The sequence below is a fragment of the Emys orbicularis genome, chromosome 23 (genome assembly GCF_028017835.1).
Source record: "Emys orbicularis isolate rEmyOrb1 chromosome 23, rEmyOrb1.hap1, whole genome shotgun sequence".
NCBI lineage: Eukaryota > Metazoa > Chordata > Testudines > Emydidae > Emys > Emys orbicularis.
The window spans coordinates 8,643,879-8,665,817 of record NC_088705.1 but is presented as its reverse complement, the minus strand read 5'-3'; the positions used below and the strand labels follow the sequence as shown (position 1 = coordinate 8,665,817).

Sequence of the window (21,939 nt, the reverse complement as noted above, 5' to 3'; positions counted from 1 at the left end):
CCTGTGTTTCAGATCAGATAATGACTAGAGACAGCAGCAAGCCGCAGGGTTCAGAACCAGATCTGGACTTCGGCGTATTATCATAGAATCATAGAAGATTAGTGTTGGAAGAGACCTCAGGAGGTCATCTAGTCCAACCCCCTGCTCAAAGCAGGACCAACACCATTGGTTCAGACCAGACTCGAGTAGTGACTGAAAGTTGTTACCATCTGACTGTTGTTCGACAGTCTGTGTGAAATGAGTTGATGGTCTCAGTCCAGTTCTCGGTGGACATGTGTCCACATCACAATTGCCTTTGCCCCCTTTGTATGGGGAATCGTAGACGCAGATACAGAACCAGATTTGCTTCCCTCTGCAGATCTGGGAGGAGAACGTAGGCTAAGAATTTGCTGCATGTGACAGGGATCCGATTTCTTTATTTGAGGGGAGTTTGCGGCTTGATTTGCAGAGGTGTTAAGCCCAGGCCCGCTGTGAGTAACGGAGGGGCTGTCCATCTCTGAAAACCAACCTTTAAGGTGAAAACACCCAGGGAAATGGGGACAAATGCTATGTGTCTAACCTGCCACCGGAGGGCAGTGGTTTAGAAAGTTTGGACTCTGGGGCTGCTGCTGTGATGTTAGAGCAGAGGTGGGCAAACTATGGCCCGCAGGACCGTCCTGCCCGGCCCTTGAGCTCCTGGCCGAGGAGGCTAGCCCCTGGCCCCTCCTCTGCTGTCTCCCTTTCCCCCGCAGCCATGCCACCACGCGTGCAGCGCGGCTGCCTCTGGCGGGGCTGCGAGCTCCTGCTGCTCTGAGCTGCATGGTAAGGGGGCGGGGGTTGGATAAGGGGCAGGAGTTCCCAGGGGGGCAGTGAGGGGACAGGGAGCAGGGGGCGGTTGGATAGGTGTGGGAGTCCCGGGGGGGCCTGTTGGGGAGCGTGTGTGTGGATAGGGTCAGAGCAGTCAGGGGACGGGTAACAGGGGGGTTGGATAGGAGGTGGGGTCCCGGGGGGCCTGTCAGGGGGTGGGGTGTGGATAGGGTCGGGGCGGTAGTCAGGGGACAGGGAGAAGGGGGGGTTGGATAGGGGTTGGGGTCCCGGGAGGGGCGGTCAGGGAACAAGGAGCAGGCGGGGTTGGATGGGTCAGGGGTTCTGAGGGGGGCAGGAAGTGGGAGGGGGCGGATAGGGGGCGGGGGCCAGGCTGTTTGGGGAGGCACAGCCTTCCCTACCCGGCCCTCCATACAGTTTCGTACCCTGATGAGGCCCTTGGGCCAAAAAGTTTGTCCGCCCCTGTGTTAGAGAGACAAGGTGGGTGGGGTAATATCTCTTATTGGACCAACTTCTGTGGGTGAAAGAGACAAGCTTTTCAGCTACACAGAGCTCTTCTTCAGGCTGTTTGTACACACCCAGCCAGCAGCAGTACTCTGGCAAGCTTTAGCAAAACTTCAGTGATTTGGGATTTAGTCTCACATAATGTCAGCACTGCTGATCTTGCTGTCAGTGAATGCAGGAGTTTAATCTAGTGCGTAGAACAATGCAGCTGGGTGCTCTTTGTTCAGAAATTATTGGGTCTAAGGCAGGCAGAGCCGGCTCTAGCTTTTTTGCCGCCCCAAGCGGCGGCAAAGGAAAAAAACAAAACAAAACAATTGAGCGGCTGCCGAAGTGCCGCCAAAGAGGAAATGAAGGACTGATGGACCCGCCGCCGAATTGCCTCCGCAGTCCCGGACGTGCCGCCCCAACAACGGACGCACTGCTGCCCCTTTCTATTGGCCGCCCCAGGCACCTGCTTCCTTTGCTGGTGCCTGGAGCCGGCCCTGAAGGCAGGAATCCCTGGGTTGAACGCTCTGGCCTGTGTAACGCAGGAGGTCACACTAGATGATCCAATCATCGCTCTGGCCTTAAAATCTATTAACTGCAAAATCGGATAACAAGATTTCTCACCCTTTTCCCCCTGGTGCAAAGTTCCAAGCAGAGTTTCGTGTTAAAGCTGTGTTATAAATGACACTCGTTCCAGTTCTGCCTCACTGGAGCTCACAGACCCCCACAAACTTGGGGAGGTTGGACTCCAACCCCATTTCTGAGCTTTACAGCTTGGTCCCCTCTCTCTCTGAAGAAAAACAAATTCCAAGAGGCTGGTTCCATCCCTCTACAAATGAAGACAAACGAGCAAGGCCTTCGAATAATAATCTCAAAGCACCTTGGGTGATGCAACGCTCTTGAGGACCAAGGGAAGCACCCACACCATGGTCCTTACATAGGTCATCATGAGCTATAGCAAGTCCCTGTCAACATGGGGTTGTAAATAACATGAGTTCTGAGGAGAAGAAAACATGAGGACAGTTAACATTCTTCATCCACAGAGCTCCTTGATGGACAGGGCTGTGTGATTAGACACAAGCAGTGCTAATTGATAGGTGGGTTTTGCTTAATTAACTGGTTGGACTTCTACAGCTTGCCCAGGTGAGGTGGGAGGGATACATACACAAGCGTTTCTGTGAATTTGTGGCACACTCAGAGCATTCATCAGGGCTTATATCCTACTGGGATGGGTGCTAGAATAAATCTGAGGTAGAGAACTAGAGAATAATAGAGGATCAAGGCCAGGGAGTGGGTAGGCATCAGGTATGGTATTTTCCCAATACATGTTTGGCCTTCAGGACATCACAACCAGGTTATGGTGCACAGGGCTTTACTACTGTATTTGATGAGTGTTTGTAATTAATTTAAAGAGGTTGTAAGTTGGGCCCCAGGCTCATTTGGGATGGTTTGTCGTTGGGAGAAAAGCTTTGCACCTAAACCGAACTCCAAGGAAAAATGAAAGGGGAAACCAAGTATTTTGGATTTTTAAATTGGCTTTAAAGAGTACCAAGTTCCCACCCCAGAATGGGGCCGAGAGGTCGGCCCCCGCCTGTTCATAGCGCAGCTCTGTTACACACTCAGGGAATGCTTTGAGGGTGATCTCGTTGATCAGCCATTTGCTTGGGCCAAAGCTCTGGTGGTGTTAGCAGCTAGATGTCAGGGAGGGTGGCTGTTTTGCTTTGCCTCAGGTGAAATCCTGATGTATGTAGTAGGCCAGGATAGGCCTAGGCAACACTTGAGCCCCAGGATTTCACTCTGTTGTGAACAGTAAGATACTGAGCAATTGATAAGACAAACCCCAGAAATATCCAAGCAACAATCCATTCACTAGCTAGGAAGTTACTGTACCTTAGAGTCCGGGATCAGATAGCTTGCAGGGAGTGGGGGCTTTTCCATGGCTACTCACACACAATCAATGTGCCTGGGAACTCTCTGTCCCTTGTGGTTGCGGAGAAAAGCCTGAAATTGTGACCTGAAGGTGCCCAAAAGGGGGAGGGATAGCTCAGTGGTTTGAGCATTGGCCTGCTAAACCCAGGGTTGTGAGTTCAAACCTTAAGGGGGCCATTTAGGGATCTGGGGCAAAATCAGTACTTGGTCCTGCTAGTGAAGGCAGGGGGCTGGACTCAATGACCTTTCAAGGTCCCTTCCAGTTCTATGAGATAGGTATATCTCCATATATTAAAAGGCTCAAAGAACAAGAGCCCTGAATATAGATTAAATCTCATGATTTTTTTGAGGGGCTAAACCCATGATTTTTGGGGGGAACGTTATGTAACAAGCAGCCACATCTACAGTAGAATGGTTGTTCATGGGCTGGCTGTAGTGGTCACTTGGAACTTAACAGCTGTAATAGGGGATACAGCTTGGCTCCTCCGGCTCCAAAAGCCCAGGCCCTTACTGCTTGAGCTATAGGAAAATCTCCATAGCTAGCTAATGATGTAGGGACTATGACACACAGTTGATCAATTCAGATTCCATTCCATAGAGGGCAGTGCTGCACATAAGCCAGTCGATTCTAATGCATATTAACTGCAACAGGCATAGAGCTCACTAACAAGTGAGGTGGGTGTTTTTGGAGTGAAGGAAGCAGCCACAAGGTGTTTCCAATGAAACTAGCTGCCTTGTTTGCAGAGGTTACGTAACCACAAACATGCACCGACACCAGTTTTGCCTTTTAAAGTAACAGAGGTAAAGCCACCAGACCAGAAAAGCCAGCCCCAGGATGGTAAGTCCCAGCTAGGGCTTTCAGGCAGGCAGTTCCTTATCAGAAAACAGGCATTTGGCTCCAGTTCAGAAAGCGGGGAACTTTTCACTCCTTGTGCACCTTTGTACGACACAGTGCGTGCGTGGACTCCCATTCCCTCTTGCGCACGCACGGCTTCATGTGCTCCGACAGGAATGAAGGCAGGGTGTTAGCGCCGCAGTCTGTTCCTTGCCGGTGTCGCTTACATTCCCGAAGACAGGAAATTACTTCCCTTCAGAGGTGACTCACCTGGGCTTGGGAAACATCCCCATCTTCACATCCCAGCTCACAGAGTCATTCATGAAGGAGCCTCTGATATTTTGGGCTGTCTGTTCCCTGGTGGGTAAGTACCGGCTTTCATTTCCTTTCTATGGGGAGAACTACGGCCTTCAATGGTTTTACTGGTGCAGGGGCTGGTTCCCCCAGCAGGGGGTTGCTGTTATGTGGCTGCTCTGAAATGAGACCTAGAGCAGGGGTTCTCAACCTTTTTCTTTCTGAGGCCCCCACCAATGTGCTATAAAAACTCCATGGCCCACATGTGCCACAAGAACTGGTTTTCTGCGTATAAAAGCCAGGGCTGGTGTTAGGGGGTAGCAAGCAGGGCAATTGCCTGGGGCCCCACGCCAAGTCACATTGCTCAGGCATCAGCTTCAACCCCGGGTGATGGGATTCAGGGTCCCGGGCTTCAGTCCCAGGCAGTGGGGCTTCAGCTTTCTGCCCTGGGTCCCACTGGCCCTGCTTGGCGGCCCCTCTGAAACATGCTCGCAGCTCCCCACGGGGCCCCAGACCCCTGGCTGAAAACCACTGACCTAGAGAATTCGCTTCTGCTCAGGTTAGTTTTTAAGCTCTCTGCCGGCATTGCTCTAATCTTAGTTGTTTTTGTAGCGCTGCTGGAGTGCACGGTGCTGAACAGACTAGCAAGGGAAGGACTAGGGGCTTGCCCTAGGCCCGATCCAAAGCCTGTCAAAATCACTGAAAGGCTCCCATTGACTTCACTGGGCTTTGGATCAGGCCCTCTTGGAATTAGCAGACCTTGGGGCTGGAGGAAGGTGCAATAGGAAACTGGCAGGGGAAGGAAGGTAGAGGGATCATAGGGGTCAGATCATTGGCTGGGTTTCTGCAGGAGGCAGCCCCAGAGCTGAGGCCAGTTACCGTCAGCAAATACACCAGGCGAAGAGCTGAGCTTAATGACTAAGGGGCCGTGTCACCCCCTTCAGCAGTGGGATCCTCAGGACAGGGGTGCAGGACAGGGGCAGGGTGAAGAGGGGTTCAGGTCTCTCCGCACCATGGATCCCCAAGATCTGTTTGAAGTGTGCCCCCGAATCCGTGGCAGATGGAGCCATCCACATGGAAAGCCCCTTTCTCCCCCGTGTTCTGTTGGGCCCCCTCCTGCCAGTGGCTGGGTCCCCCTGGGAATGCTAAGTAGCAGCCATGGAGAGCACAGTGGGACCTATGGCTGCTCCCAGCTGGGTTAACTCGCTCCGGTGTCTGTGCAGGAATCCAGCAGGCTCTCCGGTGCCACGGACCACGGCCAGGCCCCTGCCCCCTCTCTCTCCTGCTCCCCCATGCCCTGCAGAGCCCCTTCCAGGACACATCTGAGCAAAAGGGACTTCTGTGGGGAGCCATTGGGCTTGGGGTGTGTGGAGGTAGCACGCAAACAGCATTTGCCCCAACTCCCTCGTGGGCAGAGGAAGACTCAGAGCCACGTGCTGACCCCCAGGGGGCGCTCTGGGACAGTAGGGCAAGAGAAAAAGCAGCAGCAACCCTTTTATGCTGAGCAGCGCCAGGGGCAGCATCTTTCTGAGGCTGGCTATGTGAGCACAGGGGCCGCAGGGTCAGTCCTCAGACCTGGCTCCAGGAGCCCACAGAGGGCCTTTCACCCTGGGGCATACTTAGGGCCACGTCCTGCCCTCTTTCTGCCCCCACCAGCGCCCACGTTACTATCCGTGTGCACTGCCCTTGAGCCCAGAGGGAAGCTGTGCTGGGCCCTGCACAGACAGAGGTAGGCATGGCAGCTCGCACTCAGAATGGGGGCGTCCGTCAGGGCAGAATCTGGCCAGCCCCTGTTTACTTATCGCCTGGTGCCAATACGTTTCCTTGTCGCTTCGGCTGCACCTAGTGACTTCTGAAAATGTAGGTCACTGGCTCCAGAGGGACAGCCGGGGCATGCTGTGTAAACACGGCCTCTTTGAGGGTTAGATGCTAAATATAAGAGCCTGGATCAGTTCCCTCGGCTGCATTCCAGACCAGCAGGTAGCACAAATAAGTCGTGGGAAAACCTTGCCTTGTGTATTTACGTGAGTAAGTGCTCTGAAGGGAGCCCAAAGCCCGAGCCCTGGACCGTGGCTCACATCAGCTTCTTGCTGGGCTGATTGCTGGGGCAGAGCTAGCTCTCTGGAGCATGTAGAGAAAGACCAAGTGATTTCCCTGCTCCCCTGGGCCGAGCCTGGTGAAGCCAGACGGCACGTAGCTGGGGAGTTGTCTTTACCCTGACGCTCCCAGGCCAGAGTCTACTACCAGGCCCTTCAGCAATTCCTCTGAGTATTGCTCTCTGTACAATCATCCTGAATCCAACCCAACTAGCCGGCCGACTTCTCTCGGCAGGAGAGGTTCTTTGCCCTCACTCATGCAGGGTTCAGCAAGGTCAGCCAGGAAGTGACACCCTAAATGTTAGCGTAATGCTCCTCACTGCCCAGGGAAGAGGCAGGGAGGCATGGATTGTTCTTGGCAAGCTGCCTTTGGTACCCAGATCAGGGGAATCCTCAGGTGGTGTCAAGCCACTAGAGTGGCACTTATTATATATATTGCAGTAGCATCTAGGGGCCCCCCAACCAAGGAACAGGGCCTCATTGTGCTAGGCACTGCACAGACATGCAGCAGAAAGATGATCCTCACCCCAAGAGCTTAGTCTCCACCCACCCTCCCCATGGCCAGGGTGGGCGTGGCCCAGGGAAAGGGAGCATGGCCAGCACCCCTTTATATCTGGCTGATTCGGGACTGCCTGAATGACCCTTAGAGCTAATGGTGTAAATCAGAGCAGCCTTCAGGGAACCAGCCAGAGGCCTGGACAGCTCGAGGTCTACAGGAATGCAGAGATGGCATAAAGGCACTGTTGCCCCTTGCTACTCCCCATGAGCTGTGCTGAATGCTTGGGGGGGTCCAGCTCAGGATCTGACCCGTCGCATGTGGCTTGTTTTGCTAAGTGCACTGCTGCAGAATTGCAGGCTGTCTCCAGCAACTGGCCTCAACCCCAGCCCCAGCCTAAGCTCAGTCCACATCCAAACACCAGGTCCTCAGCCCATCTCCAACTGACTGTAATGGGCATAGTCTGTAGTCCTTGATCACTACCATAGGGATAACTAGCACCCCCGCAGCTGGCTGAGTGTTGTGGCAAAGCTGGAAACCCTGGTGTTATGACTTGGAAGATGCCTTTCAATGCTAGCTCCCTCGTTCCTCTAGGCTGTTCGATCGCAGAGAGGTCACCGCTTCTGAAACATGCAGCCTTTTCTTCTACAAACTTTGAGAACATCTTCAAGTGGGAAAGCGAAGCAGATACTCCCCCGGGCACAGTGTATGAAGTCCAGTACAAACGGTATGTGGGTTTTGCCTTCTCCTTGGGGCCCTGCTTGAATGGGTGTTGAGTTCCTGGATTTCAGGGAGAAAGGGCTGGAGCAAGAAAGCAGGCTTAGCTGCCAGTGGCTGCTTCTTTGACTGCCATGGAAATGACTCTGCTTGGAACTGAGCTCCAGGGTCTCGGAGTTAATCTCAGCTGGAGAGTGATTGTCAGTTAAGAAGGAATAAATGGAAACTGAAAGCTCTCTGGCCAAGTGGATAAGGACCCTGGGCTGGCAGTTGGGGTTCTAATCCCTGCTCTGCTACTGACCTACTGTGGGACCTTAGGCTGTTCTGTGCCTCAATTTCCCCATCTGTGAAATACAGCTACTAATACTGCTTGTACTTTGGTAAAGTGATTTGAGCTAAACAGATGTGCAAGACTATAGAAGAGCTTCAAATGATTGTTCCAGAACTAGGAATGGGTGGAAAACTTTTGGCAAAAACAAAATAAAATAAAAAACAAACTCAGTTCCATATTGTTGGTTCATTTTCCAGCCAGTTCAAGCAGCACATATTTTCTGCCCTGCAGAGCCCAGCCTCCTCTCTGTGGGGAGGGAGAGGTCAGGGTTATTTCTTGATACAGTCATGGGCGTTTGAGAGCTGGTTTAGAAACAGGCCACATAACATTTCCCAGGCTGCACCCAGGGGGACTTCAGATAATTGGCCATTAGAATTTTCTTGCAATCCCACCGCACTCTGGCCCAGCTGGAGGGTCTTCTTCTCGGAAAGCTCACGGTTCTGCCGCTCTCTAACCCCAGCCCGGCCATCCCTGTCCAAGCCTGCTGTGGGTCAGCGACAGTGATCACGTTGGATTAGCATAGTTAGCTAAGAGCCCCAAGGGAAAGTGCGGTCTAGACAAAGAGGCTCCTTTGTGGATCATCTGGTCCTACAGGCCATGAGGTCCCGGGCTGCATCTGTGTTGGTGCACGAGACACATGCAGGACCCAATTATGCAATCCTGTTCTTTTCCTGAGCTGCACTTACTCATGTGAGCTGCAGTGCGACTATAGCTGGGTAAATGCTGCTCAGCATAAAGGCTGCAGTATCAGGCCCAGGGTGAATCCAGCCACTAGCTGGGAGCCCCCGTCCATTGAACAAGTTTACTGTAGGGTCCTGGTCACCCAGGGCTTGATCACTGAATTCAGAGGAGCCTTTGGCGAAGACTGACCCCAACCCCTGTGCTCCGTTGGGTAGCTGCTCTAGCTGCCAAGCTACAGGGAGCTTCTGGCAGTGCTTAATTTGTGCCAGGGCTTGGCAGGGCTGAGCCCCGGCACATCTAGCCTGGGCAGTTCATAGCCCTGGCACCTCTGATCTTGCCGCATCAGTTATGAAAGTAAAAAAATTGCTTGAGCCCCAGCACCTCTTTCATTACAAATTAAGCACTGGCATCTGGGATCAGCTTCTCCTTACAGTTCCCCTGAGAGGAGGAGACACAATCTATGCAAGGAGCCTCTTCCAGCAGAGATAAGAACAGCCCGTTCCCACTAGCTGGCTCTGCTGCCTGGATTACCATCACCTGGAGCTGGCACAGCTGCTGCCTATGGGCCATGTGGATCCCAGATCAGCTGGGGTCCTGAGCAGGATGCACACACACAGTGAGACTGGCTGCTGCATGGAAGGCGCCATGTGTAAGAAAATTCTCCTCTAGGGTCCTGGTTACCCCAGCCGGTAAACACAGCAGTGGATTCCTGAACCCCTTCCAGAAAAGGCAGAGAGGGCGTGTGCTCCTTACATACCTACCTTATGATCCACACCTCAGAATTGAAGCGGAGTTTCCTCTAGTAACCAGGGTCAAAATGTTCCATGTTGGGTGTCGACATGCGCCTAAATCCATATCTAGGAACCTAAATACAGAAAGTAGTTGGGTTCCCAGAGGTACTCATTGCCTGGCAGCTGAGTAGGTAGGTGCTCAGCCCCTCTAGAAATCAGGCCTCTTTAGCTGTCTAGATAAAGGATAGAAGTATCTAACGTTAGGCACCCAATTCTGCAAATGTCACCTTTAATCTGTTCAAGGTCTTTGCCAGCTGCAGTGAATATGAGTTGTGTGTACTTCCTGGTCCCTTTTTGACGCTGATTCTGTTGTTCATGTAAACAAGCCCCTTTTTCATAAAGAGATAGGACAAAAAGTTACCCGCTCACTGAAGAAATTCTCATCAATGGCTGAAAGAAAAGAATCTTTAAACGACCCAGTAATTGTATGTCCCAAATCTGTATACTGAGTCATTTATAGAGGGCTAGAAACCACTTTGGGTCTGGGAGCTATAAGACCTGGGTTCTATTACAGGATTGACTGTTCATTTTGGGTAAGTCACTTCCCTGCTCTGTGCCTCAGTTTCCCTATCTGCAAAATGGGGGTGTGTGAAATGACACTTCACAAGAGCATTCTGAGGCTTAATTCAGTCATATTTGTAAAATGCTCTGAGATCCTGCTCCGAAAAGCAGGCAAGAAGCAGAAAATAGTGGCATTGGTGTTAGTCATTACTTTGATACTGCAGATCTCAAATATTTAGGGAGCGTGCATGCATGTGTGTCTATGATTGTGTAAAATATATTCTAGCAATTCGATAGGGCGGACTGAGAGCAGTCACTTTGTCTTCTCTTAGGTACGGAGATGAAGACTGGCTTCAGAAGAGCGAGTGCCAGAATATCACGCAGCCCTTCTGTAACCTCACGAACGAGACGGAAAACTTCAGAGAGCGCTACTATGCTCGAGTGAGGGCCATAGTCCAGAACTGCTGCTCCTCCGACTGGGTCTCCTCACAGAGATTCTACCCCAGAGAAGACAGTAAGGGATATGGCTGGAGTCTGTTAACACCACACCAGATTACTTTAGGCTCAGTCCTGTTCTCATTGAAGTTTATGATGACATGTCCATTGGCTTCAGTGTTGCAGGACAAAGCCCACTATGGAAAGGGGCTTGTGGGTGTTTCCCCCTCTGAAAGAGACTGTGATGCCGGACAGGAAGGAGTTTGACTAGGGAGCTTTGGGATCCTGCTGACATTTGTGTCCAGAGTGGGTTGGAGGTGGAGAAGAGCTCCTGACCTCCCCTGGAAAGCCAGATATCTCTGACGGAGCAACTGCCCAGCTTAGCGCACTTGTGGGCTCTATTAAGGGATAGCGAGACCCAGCGGGACACTAAGAGGGGTATGATGGGAGCCTGTGAGCAGCCACAGACCTAGTCATGGAAGCTGTGAGATTGGAGCTGTAGAAGGTTAGGATAATCTGCCAGCTTTATGGATAATTAACATAATCCCACCTCCAAATCATCTCTGCCACTGATTGGCAGTGTGGCCTTGGGCAAGTCCCTTAGCCTCTTTCTGCCTCATTTTACCCTCTCTGTAAAATGGGGGTAATATTTACCATGCCTACTTCACAGGGACATTGTGAGACTTAGGGTATATCTATATCTAAATTCCACAGTGGTGCTTCCGTCAACCTAGGTGTGTCTATACCGGGGCTTAGGTTGGCTTAACTATATCTCTTATGGGTGTGAATTTTTCACATCCCTGAGTGACGTAGCTAGGTCAACCTAGGTTTTAGGTGTAGGCCTCAGTGTTTCCAAAACACTTTGACATCCTTGCATGAAACGTGCTATAAAAGTGCCATGTAGTATCCCTAACTATTAGAAATTCACCTTTCTTTGGGGTGCATCTCAAGGTGGGACCATTGTATCCCACAGCCATTCTCTACAGTTTGATTTTTAAGGCTATGTGACCCTGACACACTACAGGCAGTCGCTTTTAACTCACAGCTGATCAAACGCTTTGCCTCCACCTGTAATCTTGTTCGATTTCTTTTGACACTTGCCCTTCAGTTTATTTGAGAATTCATCGTTCATAGTGACTCTTTCACAGCCTGCGATAAGGAATGATTGATGCCACATTTTATAAAGCTCCATAAAAGTTTAATAACTCTAGGCTGTTGGGCATATTGGGCTGAAGGGCACTGTACAATGTCAGAAGCAATAATTATACTCGCTAAACAGATGCTCTAGTAATGTATCATCTTTCATCTAGTTAAATGACATTGCCCACTCTCCATCTTCTTAGCTACTATTGGAAAGCCGGAGGTGAAATACGTTCCTAGCGTTAGATCCATAAAGTTTTTCATCCAACCCCCCTACACCCCTCTGAGAGATGAGGATGGCTCCCAGCTAACTGTGGAAGACATCTACAGCAGATTTGATACCATCGATTACCACGTGATGCTATTCAGCCAAAAGACACACCAAGAGGTAACACACCTCCACAGATGCACTAACCGTTGTCTTTCGTAAAACCCAGCCTTGTTTGTCTGAATAAAATGCGGGGGCAGGGCAGGCATAAAAGTGAATTCATGCTAGATGGGATTTCTGAAGAACAAGACAATTTTCAGTATCTTTGATATTCAGAAAAGCCCAATCCTACAACTGACTAGAAACTGACCAGACTCAAACGGGAACATGACCTATCTGGAAGGGTTGGTTGGAAAATGGATTTTCAATCTGTCCCATGAAAAATTTCAAGATTTTGAAACTTTTTTTCATTCTAAATGGGGACAAAAACCTCACAATTTCAAAAATGTTTATGAAACATTCATTTCGGGTCAGCTGAAACGTTTTGTTTCAATTTTAGCTCTCTTTTTATATGTACATTTCAAAATGAGAAGTTGTTTAAAAATGAAAAATCAAAACTCTTTGTTCTACAAATGTCAAAACTGGCTCTTTTGACACTTTTGAAAGTTTTTCCTCAATGTTTTCCTAAACAAAATTTCAGCAACATCGATGTGATTTTGTGGAAAAATTCAGTTTTGTCAAAATATCATTTTGTGATGGAAATATGTTGCAGTAAAAAATTATCCAACCAGCTGTACCATCTTCATTGTCTCAGGGAAGTGAAAGACAAAAAGCAAACAACCTAATGGTGGAAAACTAATCAGATATTTTGCTAATCTTGGGGGTTATTAGTAAGAGTCAGGTGAGGATTTTATTAGTTAATACAAGTTTTTTGTTGATTTTTTTCAATTGGAGTTGAAGTAATTAAATAATTTAACCTCTTTAAAATACAAATCTCTGCTTTTGGGTTCTTTGTTTTGTTTTAACAGTGGGAAAAGAATGAGAACAACAAAGAATTTGAAGTTTCCAACTTGAACCCAGACACTGAATATAATGTCACAATATATCTCAAGCACTTAGAAAAAAGAAGCCAGCCTCATCTATTTTGCGTTAGTACGTTACCAGGTGAGCCTGCTAAATCTGCACGTCTGAATTAGAGGCCCGTGTAGTTGGAAATGTGGAGGGGACATGGGCGGTGGGTGAACCCTGCCTCCCTTCAGGGAAGCTAGCACTGACACTGCCCCTTCCACCCAAGGCCCCACCCCTCCACTCACTGAAGCTCCGAGCACTCCTCCCCCTTCTCCCTACTCCCATCCCCACGGCCAGAGGAGCCCCGGCCAGCCCGCCCCAGCCGTGCTGTCTGGCCTGACCCACAAGCTGCCCAGGGCTGCTGGCTGGCCCAAGCCACCCCTGGCTGCCCCAGCCCCTGGCCGCCAGACCGAGCCCCAAGCTCCAGGCCATTAACTGGAGCTGAGGCCCCACTGGCTTTGGGGGACGGGGGAGCGACGAGCGAGGGCAGAGTCTTGGGGCAGAGCATGGGTGGGACCACGGCCTGGGTTAGGGGAGGCTTAGCCTCCCCTGGCCTTCGATACCTGCTGCCCATGGGAGGGGAGGTGTCCATGTGACACTCTAATAAGAGGTGGGTCCATTCCATGAAAAGGCTTGAGAACCACTACATCAGGGAGCACAGTCCAGCAGCATGTTATTCCTCTATTTTAAGTTTCCACTACCCCAAGGCCTTTGTGTAATCAGACACAGCTAACCATGGGGAGAGCTGCCTAGGAGAGACAGTTTGCAATTACACTCAGAGTTATAAGAAGGAGTGGGATCAATTTATTCTCACCAGTCCATTAGGAATGGGAAAAAAAGTGATGATCTCAAACAGCAATAAGGAGCATGGTGGAAAACAGATGTGCTTAATGGCACAGTTAAGCCCTAAGAACTGAATGCTGGAGGATGGATTAGATGATCCAGTACATTATTTCCAACCCTATTCTGTGAGGCTAAATTGCATTTTTTCCCGCCACTGAACAGACACCACCTGGCTCCTATACTGTGTTGGGGGAATTACATTTGCTACAGGATCGCTGTTTGTTGTGGTATGTTATGTGATCTATAAATACATCAAGCAACGCACAGCACGGCCGAAGTCTTTGGTAAGTGTCCTTAAGTCTTTACAGGAAATGTTTAATAGGGGAGAATGTGAATCCATCTGAATAGGATCATAGAATTATAGCAATGTAGGGCTGGAAGAGACCTTGAGAAGTCAAGTCCAACCCCCAGTGCTTGAGGCAGGACCAAGTAAACCTAGACCATCCCTGGCAGGTGTTTGTCTAATCCAGGGGTCGGCAACCTTTCAGAAGTGCTGTGCCGAGTCTTCTTTTATTCACTCTAATTTAAGGTTTCACGTGCCAGTAATACATTTTAATGATTTTAGAAGGTCTCTTTCTATAAGTCTATAATATATAACAAAACTATTGTTGTATGTAAAATAAATAAGGTTTTTAAAATGTTTAAGAAGCTTAATTTAAAATTAAATTAAAATGCAGAGCCCCCTGGACCAGTGGCCAGGACCCGGGCAGTGTGAGTGCCACTGAAAATCAGCTCGCGTGCCGATGGCGGCACGCGTGCCATAGGTTGCCTACCCCTGGTCTAACCTGTTCTTAAAATCCTTCAATGATGAGGATTCCACAAACTCACTTGGAAGCCTAGTCCAGAGCTTAACTACCCTTGGAGTTAGAAATTTTTTCCTAATATCTGACCTAAATCTCCTTTGCTGCAGATTTAAGCCCATTACTTCCTGTCTTGCCTTCAGTGTACCTGGAGAACAGTTGATCACTGTGCTCTCTATAACAGCCCTTAACATATTTTAAGACTGTTATCAGGTCCCCCTTCTATCTTCTTTTCTCAAGACTAAATATGCCCAGGTTTTTTTAACCTTTCCTGATAGGTCAGGTTTTCTAAACCTTTTATTATTTTTGCTGCTCTTCTCTGGACTCTCTCCAGTTTGTCCACATCTTTCCTAAAGTGTGGCACTCAGAACGGGGTACAGTACTCCAGCTGAGGCCTCACCAGTGCTGAGTAGAATGGGACAGTTACCTTCAGTGTCTTACATATAACATTCCTGTTAATACGCCCCAGAATATTAGTCCTTTTTGCAACTGCATCACATTGTTGAGTCTCATTGAATTTATGATCCCCTTGAACCCCCAGATCCTTCTCAGCAGAACCACTACCTAGGCATTCCTCATTTTGTAATTGTGCATTTGATTTTTCCTTCCTCAATGTGGTACTTTGCACTCCATTATCCAAGTTATTAATGAAAATATTTTAACAGTAATGGACACGGATTGACCCTCTCTGCTGTCCCAGTTTGACAGTACACCATTGATGACTCCTTTGAGTATCATCTTCCAACTAGTTGTGCACCTACTGTATAGTAATTTCATCTAGACTGCATTTCCCTAATTTGCTTATGAGACTGTCATGTGGGACTGTGTCAAAAGCCTCACTAAAATCAAGATATATCACATCTACTGCTTTCCCCCATCCACTAGGCCAGTAACCCTGTCAACAAAGGAAATTAGACTGGTTTGGCATGATTTGTTCTTAACAAATCCATGCTGGCTATTCCTTATAACACTATTATCCTCCAGTGCTTACAAATTGATTGATTGATAATTTGTTCCAGTATCTTTCTGGGTATTGAAGTTAGGCTGACTGATCTATAATTCCCCCGATCCTCTTTGTTCCCTTTTTTAAAAAGAGGTACTATGTTTGTCCTTCTCCATTCCTCTGGGACCTCGCCCGTCCTCCAGAAGTTCTCAAAGATAATTGCTAGCAGTTCTAAGATTGTTTCAACTTATTCCTTAAATATTCGAGGATGAATTTCATTAGATCCTGTTGACTTGAACACATCCAACTTTTCTAAATATTCTTTAACCTGTTCTTTACCTAATTTGGCTTGTCTTCTTTCTGGCTTGTTAGTATTAATTGTGTTGAGTTATCTGGGCACCATTAATTTTATAGTAAAGCATGAAGCAAAATAGGCATTAAACACCTCAGCCTTCTTGATGTCATCAGTTATTAGCTCTCCTTCCCCACTAAATAGAGGACCTACATTTCCCTTCGTCTTTTTCTTGTGCCTAATGTATTTAAAGAACCTCTTCTTATTGCCATTTATGTCCCTTGCTAGGTTGTAACTCATTTTGTGCCTTAGCCGTTCTGATTTTGTCCCTACACGCTTGTGCTGTTCTATGGTAACTCCTCCTTAGCTACTCATCCATGTTTCCACTTTTTGTAAGATTCCTTTTTTGGTTTTCAGGTCATTAAAGAGCTCCTGATGGAGCCATATTGGCCTCTTACTATTCTTCCTGTCTTTCCTTTTCATCAGGATAGCTTGTAGTTATGCCTTTAATATTGTCTCCTTGAGAAACTGCCAGCTGTCCTGAAATCCTTTCCCCCTTAGATATTGTTTAAAGTTTGCTTTGAAGTCCATTGTCCTTGTTCTGCTGCTCTCACTCTCTCTGCTCCTTAGAGTTATGAAATCTATCATTTCACGATTGCTTTCTCCCACGTTGCCTTCCACCTTCAGATGCTCTACCAATTCCTCCCTCTTGGTCAGAATCAAATCTAACGTGGCTGTCCTTCTGGTTATTTCCTCCATATTCCAAAACAAAAAGTTCTGCCATGTACAGTCCAAGACCATTTTAGAAATGTTGTGTTTTGCCATATTACTTTTCCAGCAGATGTCTGGGTAGTTAAAGTCCCCCATTACTACCAGGTCTTGTGTTTTGGATAGTTCTGTTATTTGTCCTAGAAATGCCTTATCCACCTCCTCTTTCTGATTTGATGGTCTAGAGTAGACACCTACCAGGACTTCATCCCTATTGTTTTACCCCTTTTGTCTTTACCCAGAGACTTTTAAATTGGTCTGTCTCTCACCTCCTTCTGGACCTCAGAACGAGTGCATATATTCTTGATGTATCTCCTCCCTTTTTATCCAGCCTGCCCATCCCGAACAATATACATCCCTCTATACCAATATTCCAGTCACGAGACTTATCCCATCAAAAATAGAATTCTAGCATGACTAGTTGTGGCAGATAACTGTACAGAAAAGGTAATTGTGTGAGGCACGTGTAACGCTCCTTTGGCAATGCAGCCTGGTCATTCTAACTCAGGAAAGATTGTTATGGCGAGTTTCAGAGTAGGACAACACAGGTGATGGCAGGTCTGAAGACTCTTTGTTATGAAAGATTAAGGAAGCTGGGTTTATTCTCCTTGGAGAAGGGCTGACTTTGAGGTGATCTGCTGGAAGGTTTCAAAATTGTGAACCCCAAAAGCAACACTTTTATTATTCTTTACAGCCTAAGTTTTCAAAAGTGACTAGTGATTCTGGGTGCCTCCAATCTTGGGTGCCCAGCTGGCAATAACTTAGAGGGACTTGATTTTTAGACGATGGATGCTCAGCACTTTCTGAAAATCAGCCCCCCATTAAGGTGCGTCAAGTTGGGCACCCAAAAATAGAGGCATCCAAAGTCACTAGTCACTTCTGAAAACCTTGGCCTACATGTTTATCCCTCCACTTGAATGCCCATTAACAGTATTGGGAGCTCTGCGTGCTAAGCTAAGGGCAATCCATTTCCATGCAGCAGGGTGTGAGCCAAATATAGCAGAGGGCAAGAAGGAGTTTGTTCCCTCATATGCAGGATTGCACAATTGGTCTGGTGCATGAGGAGGGGTGTTTGCCTTCCTTTGAAGGAACACTGGAAGACACAGGATCCCAGATCGTCTGGGCCAGTGGATCAGATCCAGTATGGCGGATTGCAAGCTCCTATGCACAGTTTCCCAAAGGGATTTTGCAATAATATAAAACAAACTTTGAAAACTCACATCTTCATTGCTACTCACTAACGTTTGTCTTTCTACCACGACAGGACTTCAGAGGGATTTCAGCCTTCCAGCCCCTCATGCTAACAGTGGAGCATATTATAAGCCCCATTAATGATTTATCCAAAACTACTCTGTACACCCCAGATGTGCAGTTAATGCCAATTAATCTGCTGCAGCAGACGTCTTTATTCCATTTGCAAAAAACTTCCTATCAACAACAAGCCAATGTGTTGGCGTTTCAGCCCATCATTCAGCCAGTCAGCCAAGCGGATGGTTTTCCTTCAGCGTACGCTCCTCAGATAGCCCAGGAAAATCTACCATGCACGCTGAACAAGAAACCTCTGGCCTTGACATATGGAGTGTGCATCGAAAGCCCAAGATGCATCAACAGGAGGAATTCTCAGCCAGACCAGATGCTGCAGGATATTTCTCCTGAAAGGTTTGTCAGTGGCAAACTTAAAACCAAGACACCAGGCGAAAGGTACTGTGATGAGAACTACAAGGAGCAGAGGCCGAAGCTGGTAGAGAGAGGATTATGGGAAAGCCGTGACACTGACATGACAGGATCGGTGTTCTCCATGGGGCCAGCGCAGCAGCTGATGCTCCAGACAGACTGTGAGGAAGCTAAGCTGCACATGCCCCAGCAGTCACTGTCTCTGCTGAAGGAAGGAGGAAACTACAGATGGCAGATGGCAGGGTTGCTGCCATTGCTGTCCTCGCTGACAGTTGACACAAACTCTGTCTCAGAGGATGGGCTTCCTCCATCATCATCCTCCCCCTTACTAAAGTCAGTCTGTACCTGCGATGACCTCCCCGGGGAATGCAGCACAGGCCAGTTGATGTCATTAGATGCATTGTCATATCCTGAAAACAAACGGAAGCCTCCGGACTTTCAAACAACAGATGTGCTACCGGCAGCAAGGGAGCCGGGCTGCCTAGAACTAAACGCCATTGCACCCCATGCCTCTAGCTCCATCCAGAACACTGACATGCTTTTCACTATGTTGTTCAGAGACTTGGATTTAAAGGTACAGTGGGAGCATGGCCAGAATGAAAACACACTGATGTGTTAGCACAACGTTGAATGATCTCTAAGGGCCGGATTCTGCCAACCTTTACTCACATTAAAGAGTGCCCTACTGGGCAACCATCCTCATTGAAATAAATGGGACTACTCGCTGAGTAAGGTACTAATCAACATGCGTAAGAGTGTTAGAATCTGGCCCTACATTTTCATGGGCATGGGTGCCTTTACTAACTGCATTGCTTCTAGGAAAGCTATGTTATCTTTGCACTTTAATAATACCTAGTTCTTTGTTTCTTGGATGTTGTGAAATGGATGACACCTAAAAGTTGGCCTATTTTAAAACCAGATTCAACCCCCATAAAATTTGTGTCAGTTTGGGGTGGGACCCAGATTTCGTAGCTGACACCTGTTTCTTTGCACCAAAATCTCAGATCTAAACTTTCAGATCCGGATGAAGTCACAGCGAGAAACAAATCTCGTTCAGAGAGGCTCTTATGAATGGTCATTTCCCAGATGGTATTAGTATTTTTAAGCAGATTTTGTTTAGAGCATGGAGACTGCAGGCTGGGCCTGGAGTCTCATCGTGTGTTCGTCGGTCACTTATCACTCGTCAGCCGGAATCTATCAGAGGTTCTGAATCAAAGCTGATTGACAGGAGAGTCAGTTTGCAATGTCACTGGAAAACAAGGGTTAGTTCAAGTTACACTCTTTTTCTTTGGCTTTTGGCTAAGATCAACTGTAATACCAATACTGACTTGGACTCTTAATACATTCCATGGGTGGTGTACCCGAGCCCACTTATCCACTGACGCTTTAAAAACTCCCACACCCCAATCTGGATCTATGCTGGTTATGTGATATGTATGTACCTCGTGAACTTTGTAACGGATACTTGCAATCTCCCATAACCCAAGCCCGACCCCAGATGTACAGTACATTCCCTCTTAACTTGTGTAAATTTGATTTTAAACATTAACTTTAATAAATTTTTTATATCCACTGAATACCTGACACCTCCCCTCCTCCCCTGTGCTTATAGCAGGAATAACAGGTGTGTCTTTTCCATGTTTAATATCTCTGTCTTAAATGAGGAATGAATAAGGGCAACTAATAAAGAGATGAAGCATCATAACGAAGGCAATAGCTGCCAATTCACTGGCTTGTTGTAAGTGTTTCTATTGATGCTTCTAGGTAAATATTTATTTGGAAAAAAAAACCTAATTGGATTTGTTCACGTACAATCCAATCCAAGGTCTTTATCACAGTTCCATCATTCAGTGGCTTTTTAATATTGTGTTCTCTTCCACTTCTTTATGACAGGGTCAGGCCAGATGGCTACAGGAGAGTGATCCTATTGGGATCCAGGAAGTGGGCGGGCTGCTAAAGGATCTCCCCCCAGCCTAAGGGGGGGTCCACAGGACCTGGAGACCAAAAAATTACGGGGGAGTGATCCTATTGGGATCCAGGAAGTGCTTCCCTGCTCCCCACTCGCCCTGCAGCCTCTGCACCCCCCCCCCCGCCCCTGCAGCTTCTGAGACCCCTGCTCCCCACTCGCCCTGCAGCCCCTGCACCCCCCTGCCCCTGCAGCCTCTATGCTCCTGATCCCCACTCGCCCTGCAGCCCCTGCACCCCCCTGCCCCTGCAGCCTCTATGCTCCTGCCTGCCCTGCTCCTCCTCGCCCTGCAGCCCCTGCACCCCCCCGCCCCTGCAGCCTCTGCGCCCCCTGCCTGCCCTGCCCCTGCAGCCTCTATGTCCCTGCCTGCCCTGCTCCTCCTCGCCCTGCAGCCCCTGCAGCCCCTGCACCCCCCCCCCCGCCCCTGCAGCCTCTGTGACCCCTGCTCCCCACTCGCCCTGCAGCCCTTGCACCCCCCCGCCCCTGCAGCCTCTATGCCCCTGCCTGCCCTGCTCCTCCTCGCCCTGCAGCCCCTGCACCCCCCCGCCTGCCCTGCTCCCCCGCTCACCCAGCAGCCTCTGCCTGGTGGGGGCTTCAGACGCTCAGCGGCGACCGGGGCGGCACGGGTCCCTGCAGCCCCGGCCACAGCCTCCTTCCTGCCGCCGCCGAGCACGTTCCCCGGCCTGTTGTCCCCGCCGGAAACAGCTCCCGCGGCGCCGGGTTCCGAGCCGCGCGGGGCAACAGGGCCACAGGAAGGGTCCCCCAGTGGCCGGGGGGTCCCCGCCCACGAGGGAAGCCCGAGGCCCCCCCTCCCCGCCCGAGCTCGCTACAATGTAGCCGGGGCGGCTGGGCTGTGCTGCGGACCCGGCGGATCGTGCTGGGGCCGGGCGGACCCTGGCTTATGCCTCCCTATTTCCCCGGACATGTCTGGCTTTTGGGAAATTCCCCCCGGACGGGGATTTGAGCACCAAAAAGCCAGACATGTCCGGGGAAATCCGGACGTATGGTAACCCTAGAGGGTGTGCTGCTGGAGGACTGAGGAGTACAAGTGTTATCAGACACCAGGAGGAAGGTCCTGTGGTGAGGATAAAGACAGTGTTTGGAGGAGGCCATGGGGAAGTAGCCCAGGGAGTTGTAGCTGTCATGCAGCTGTTACAGGAGGCACTGTAGACAGCTGCAATCCACAGGGCCCTGGGCTGGAACCCGGAGTAGAGGGTGGGCCCGGGTTCCCCACAAACCTCCCAACTCCTGATTAGACTAGGGTGACCAGATCCCCTGCGGGACCCGAGCAGGACGGGGGGGGGGCTGGGTCCTGCTGCCCCCACTCCGGGGCTGCCGCGGGATAGCACCAGCTAACTGGCCAGGGGCTGGGTGCAGCGTGCGCGCTGCTGGGTCCCCGCAGCAGGCCCAGGCTCGGGGGGTTCGGGCCCGGGCGCCAGAGCCGCAGCCACCGAGCTTGGCCATCGGCCGCTTCCTCCCCCCGCGGCAGTGGGAGCTGCAGCAGCGGCTGCTCCCGAGTCCCGCTGCCTGGGGGGGAGAACAGCCGCCGCCTGGTCCCGCGGGCCGCCCCCCTACTCTCCCTACCACCCGACTGAGTCCTGCCTGCGCTCGGGGCCAGGCCAGACTCTCACTCACCCTGGCCCCGCGCTTCCCCTGCGTCTCCCGGGCATCCCTCCACAAGCGCTGGAGGGAGGAGGAATGGCGAGCCTGGGGAAGAGGCGGGGATTCGGGGAGGGAGCCAATGGGGGAAGGAGGGGGCGAAGTCGGGGCAGGGCGGGGGCGCGAGCACTTCCGGGCTCCGGAGTATTTGCTTGTTTGTCCAGTGTCCCGACCTAACA

General features: G+C 49.8%; 1 protein-coding gene across 1 annotated transcript; it reads left to right on the top strand.

The window, feature by feature from the left end:
- Positions 1–4,378: 4,378 nt before the first annotated feature.
- IL22RA1 (interleukin 22 receptor subunit alpha 1) lies at positions 4,379–18,754 on the top strand. The gene is made up of 7 exons (XM_065421506.1): positions 4,379–4,421; positions 7,538–7,670; positions 10,297–10,478; positions 11,743–11,927; positions 12,776–12,911; positions 13,821–13,942; positions 17,726–18,754. The coding sequence occupies exons 1-7, from the start codon at positions 4,379–4,381 to the stop codon at positions 18,752–18,754; spliced, it is 1,830 nt and encodes a 609-aa protein (XP_065277578.1).
- The last annotated feature ends 3,185 nt before the right edge of the window (positions 18,755–21,939 follow it).

What these genes read in the sequence shown, in the direction of transcription:
- IL22RA1 (XM_065421506.1), top strand. Translation starts at nt 4,379, where the DNA reads ATGAAGGAGCCTCTGATATTTTGGGCTGTCTGTTCCCTGGTGG. An exon ending in ATTCTACCCCAGAGAAGACA is followed by an intron (nt 10,479 to 11,742) that starts GTAAGGGATATG and finishes CCATCTTCTTAG; the next exon opens with CTACTATTGGAAAGCCGGAG. An exon ending in GCCAAAAGACACACCAAGAG is followed by an intron (nt 11,928 to 12,775) that starts GTAACACACCTC and finishes TTGTTTTAACAG; the next exon opens with TGGGAAAAGAATGAGAACAA.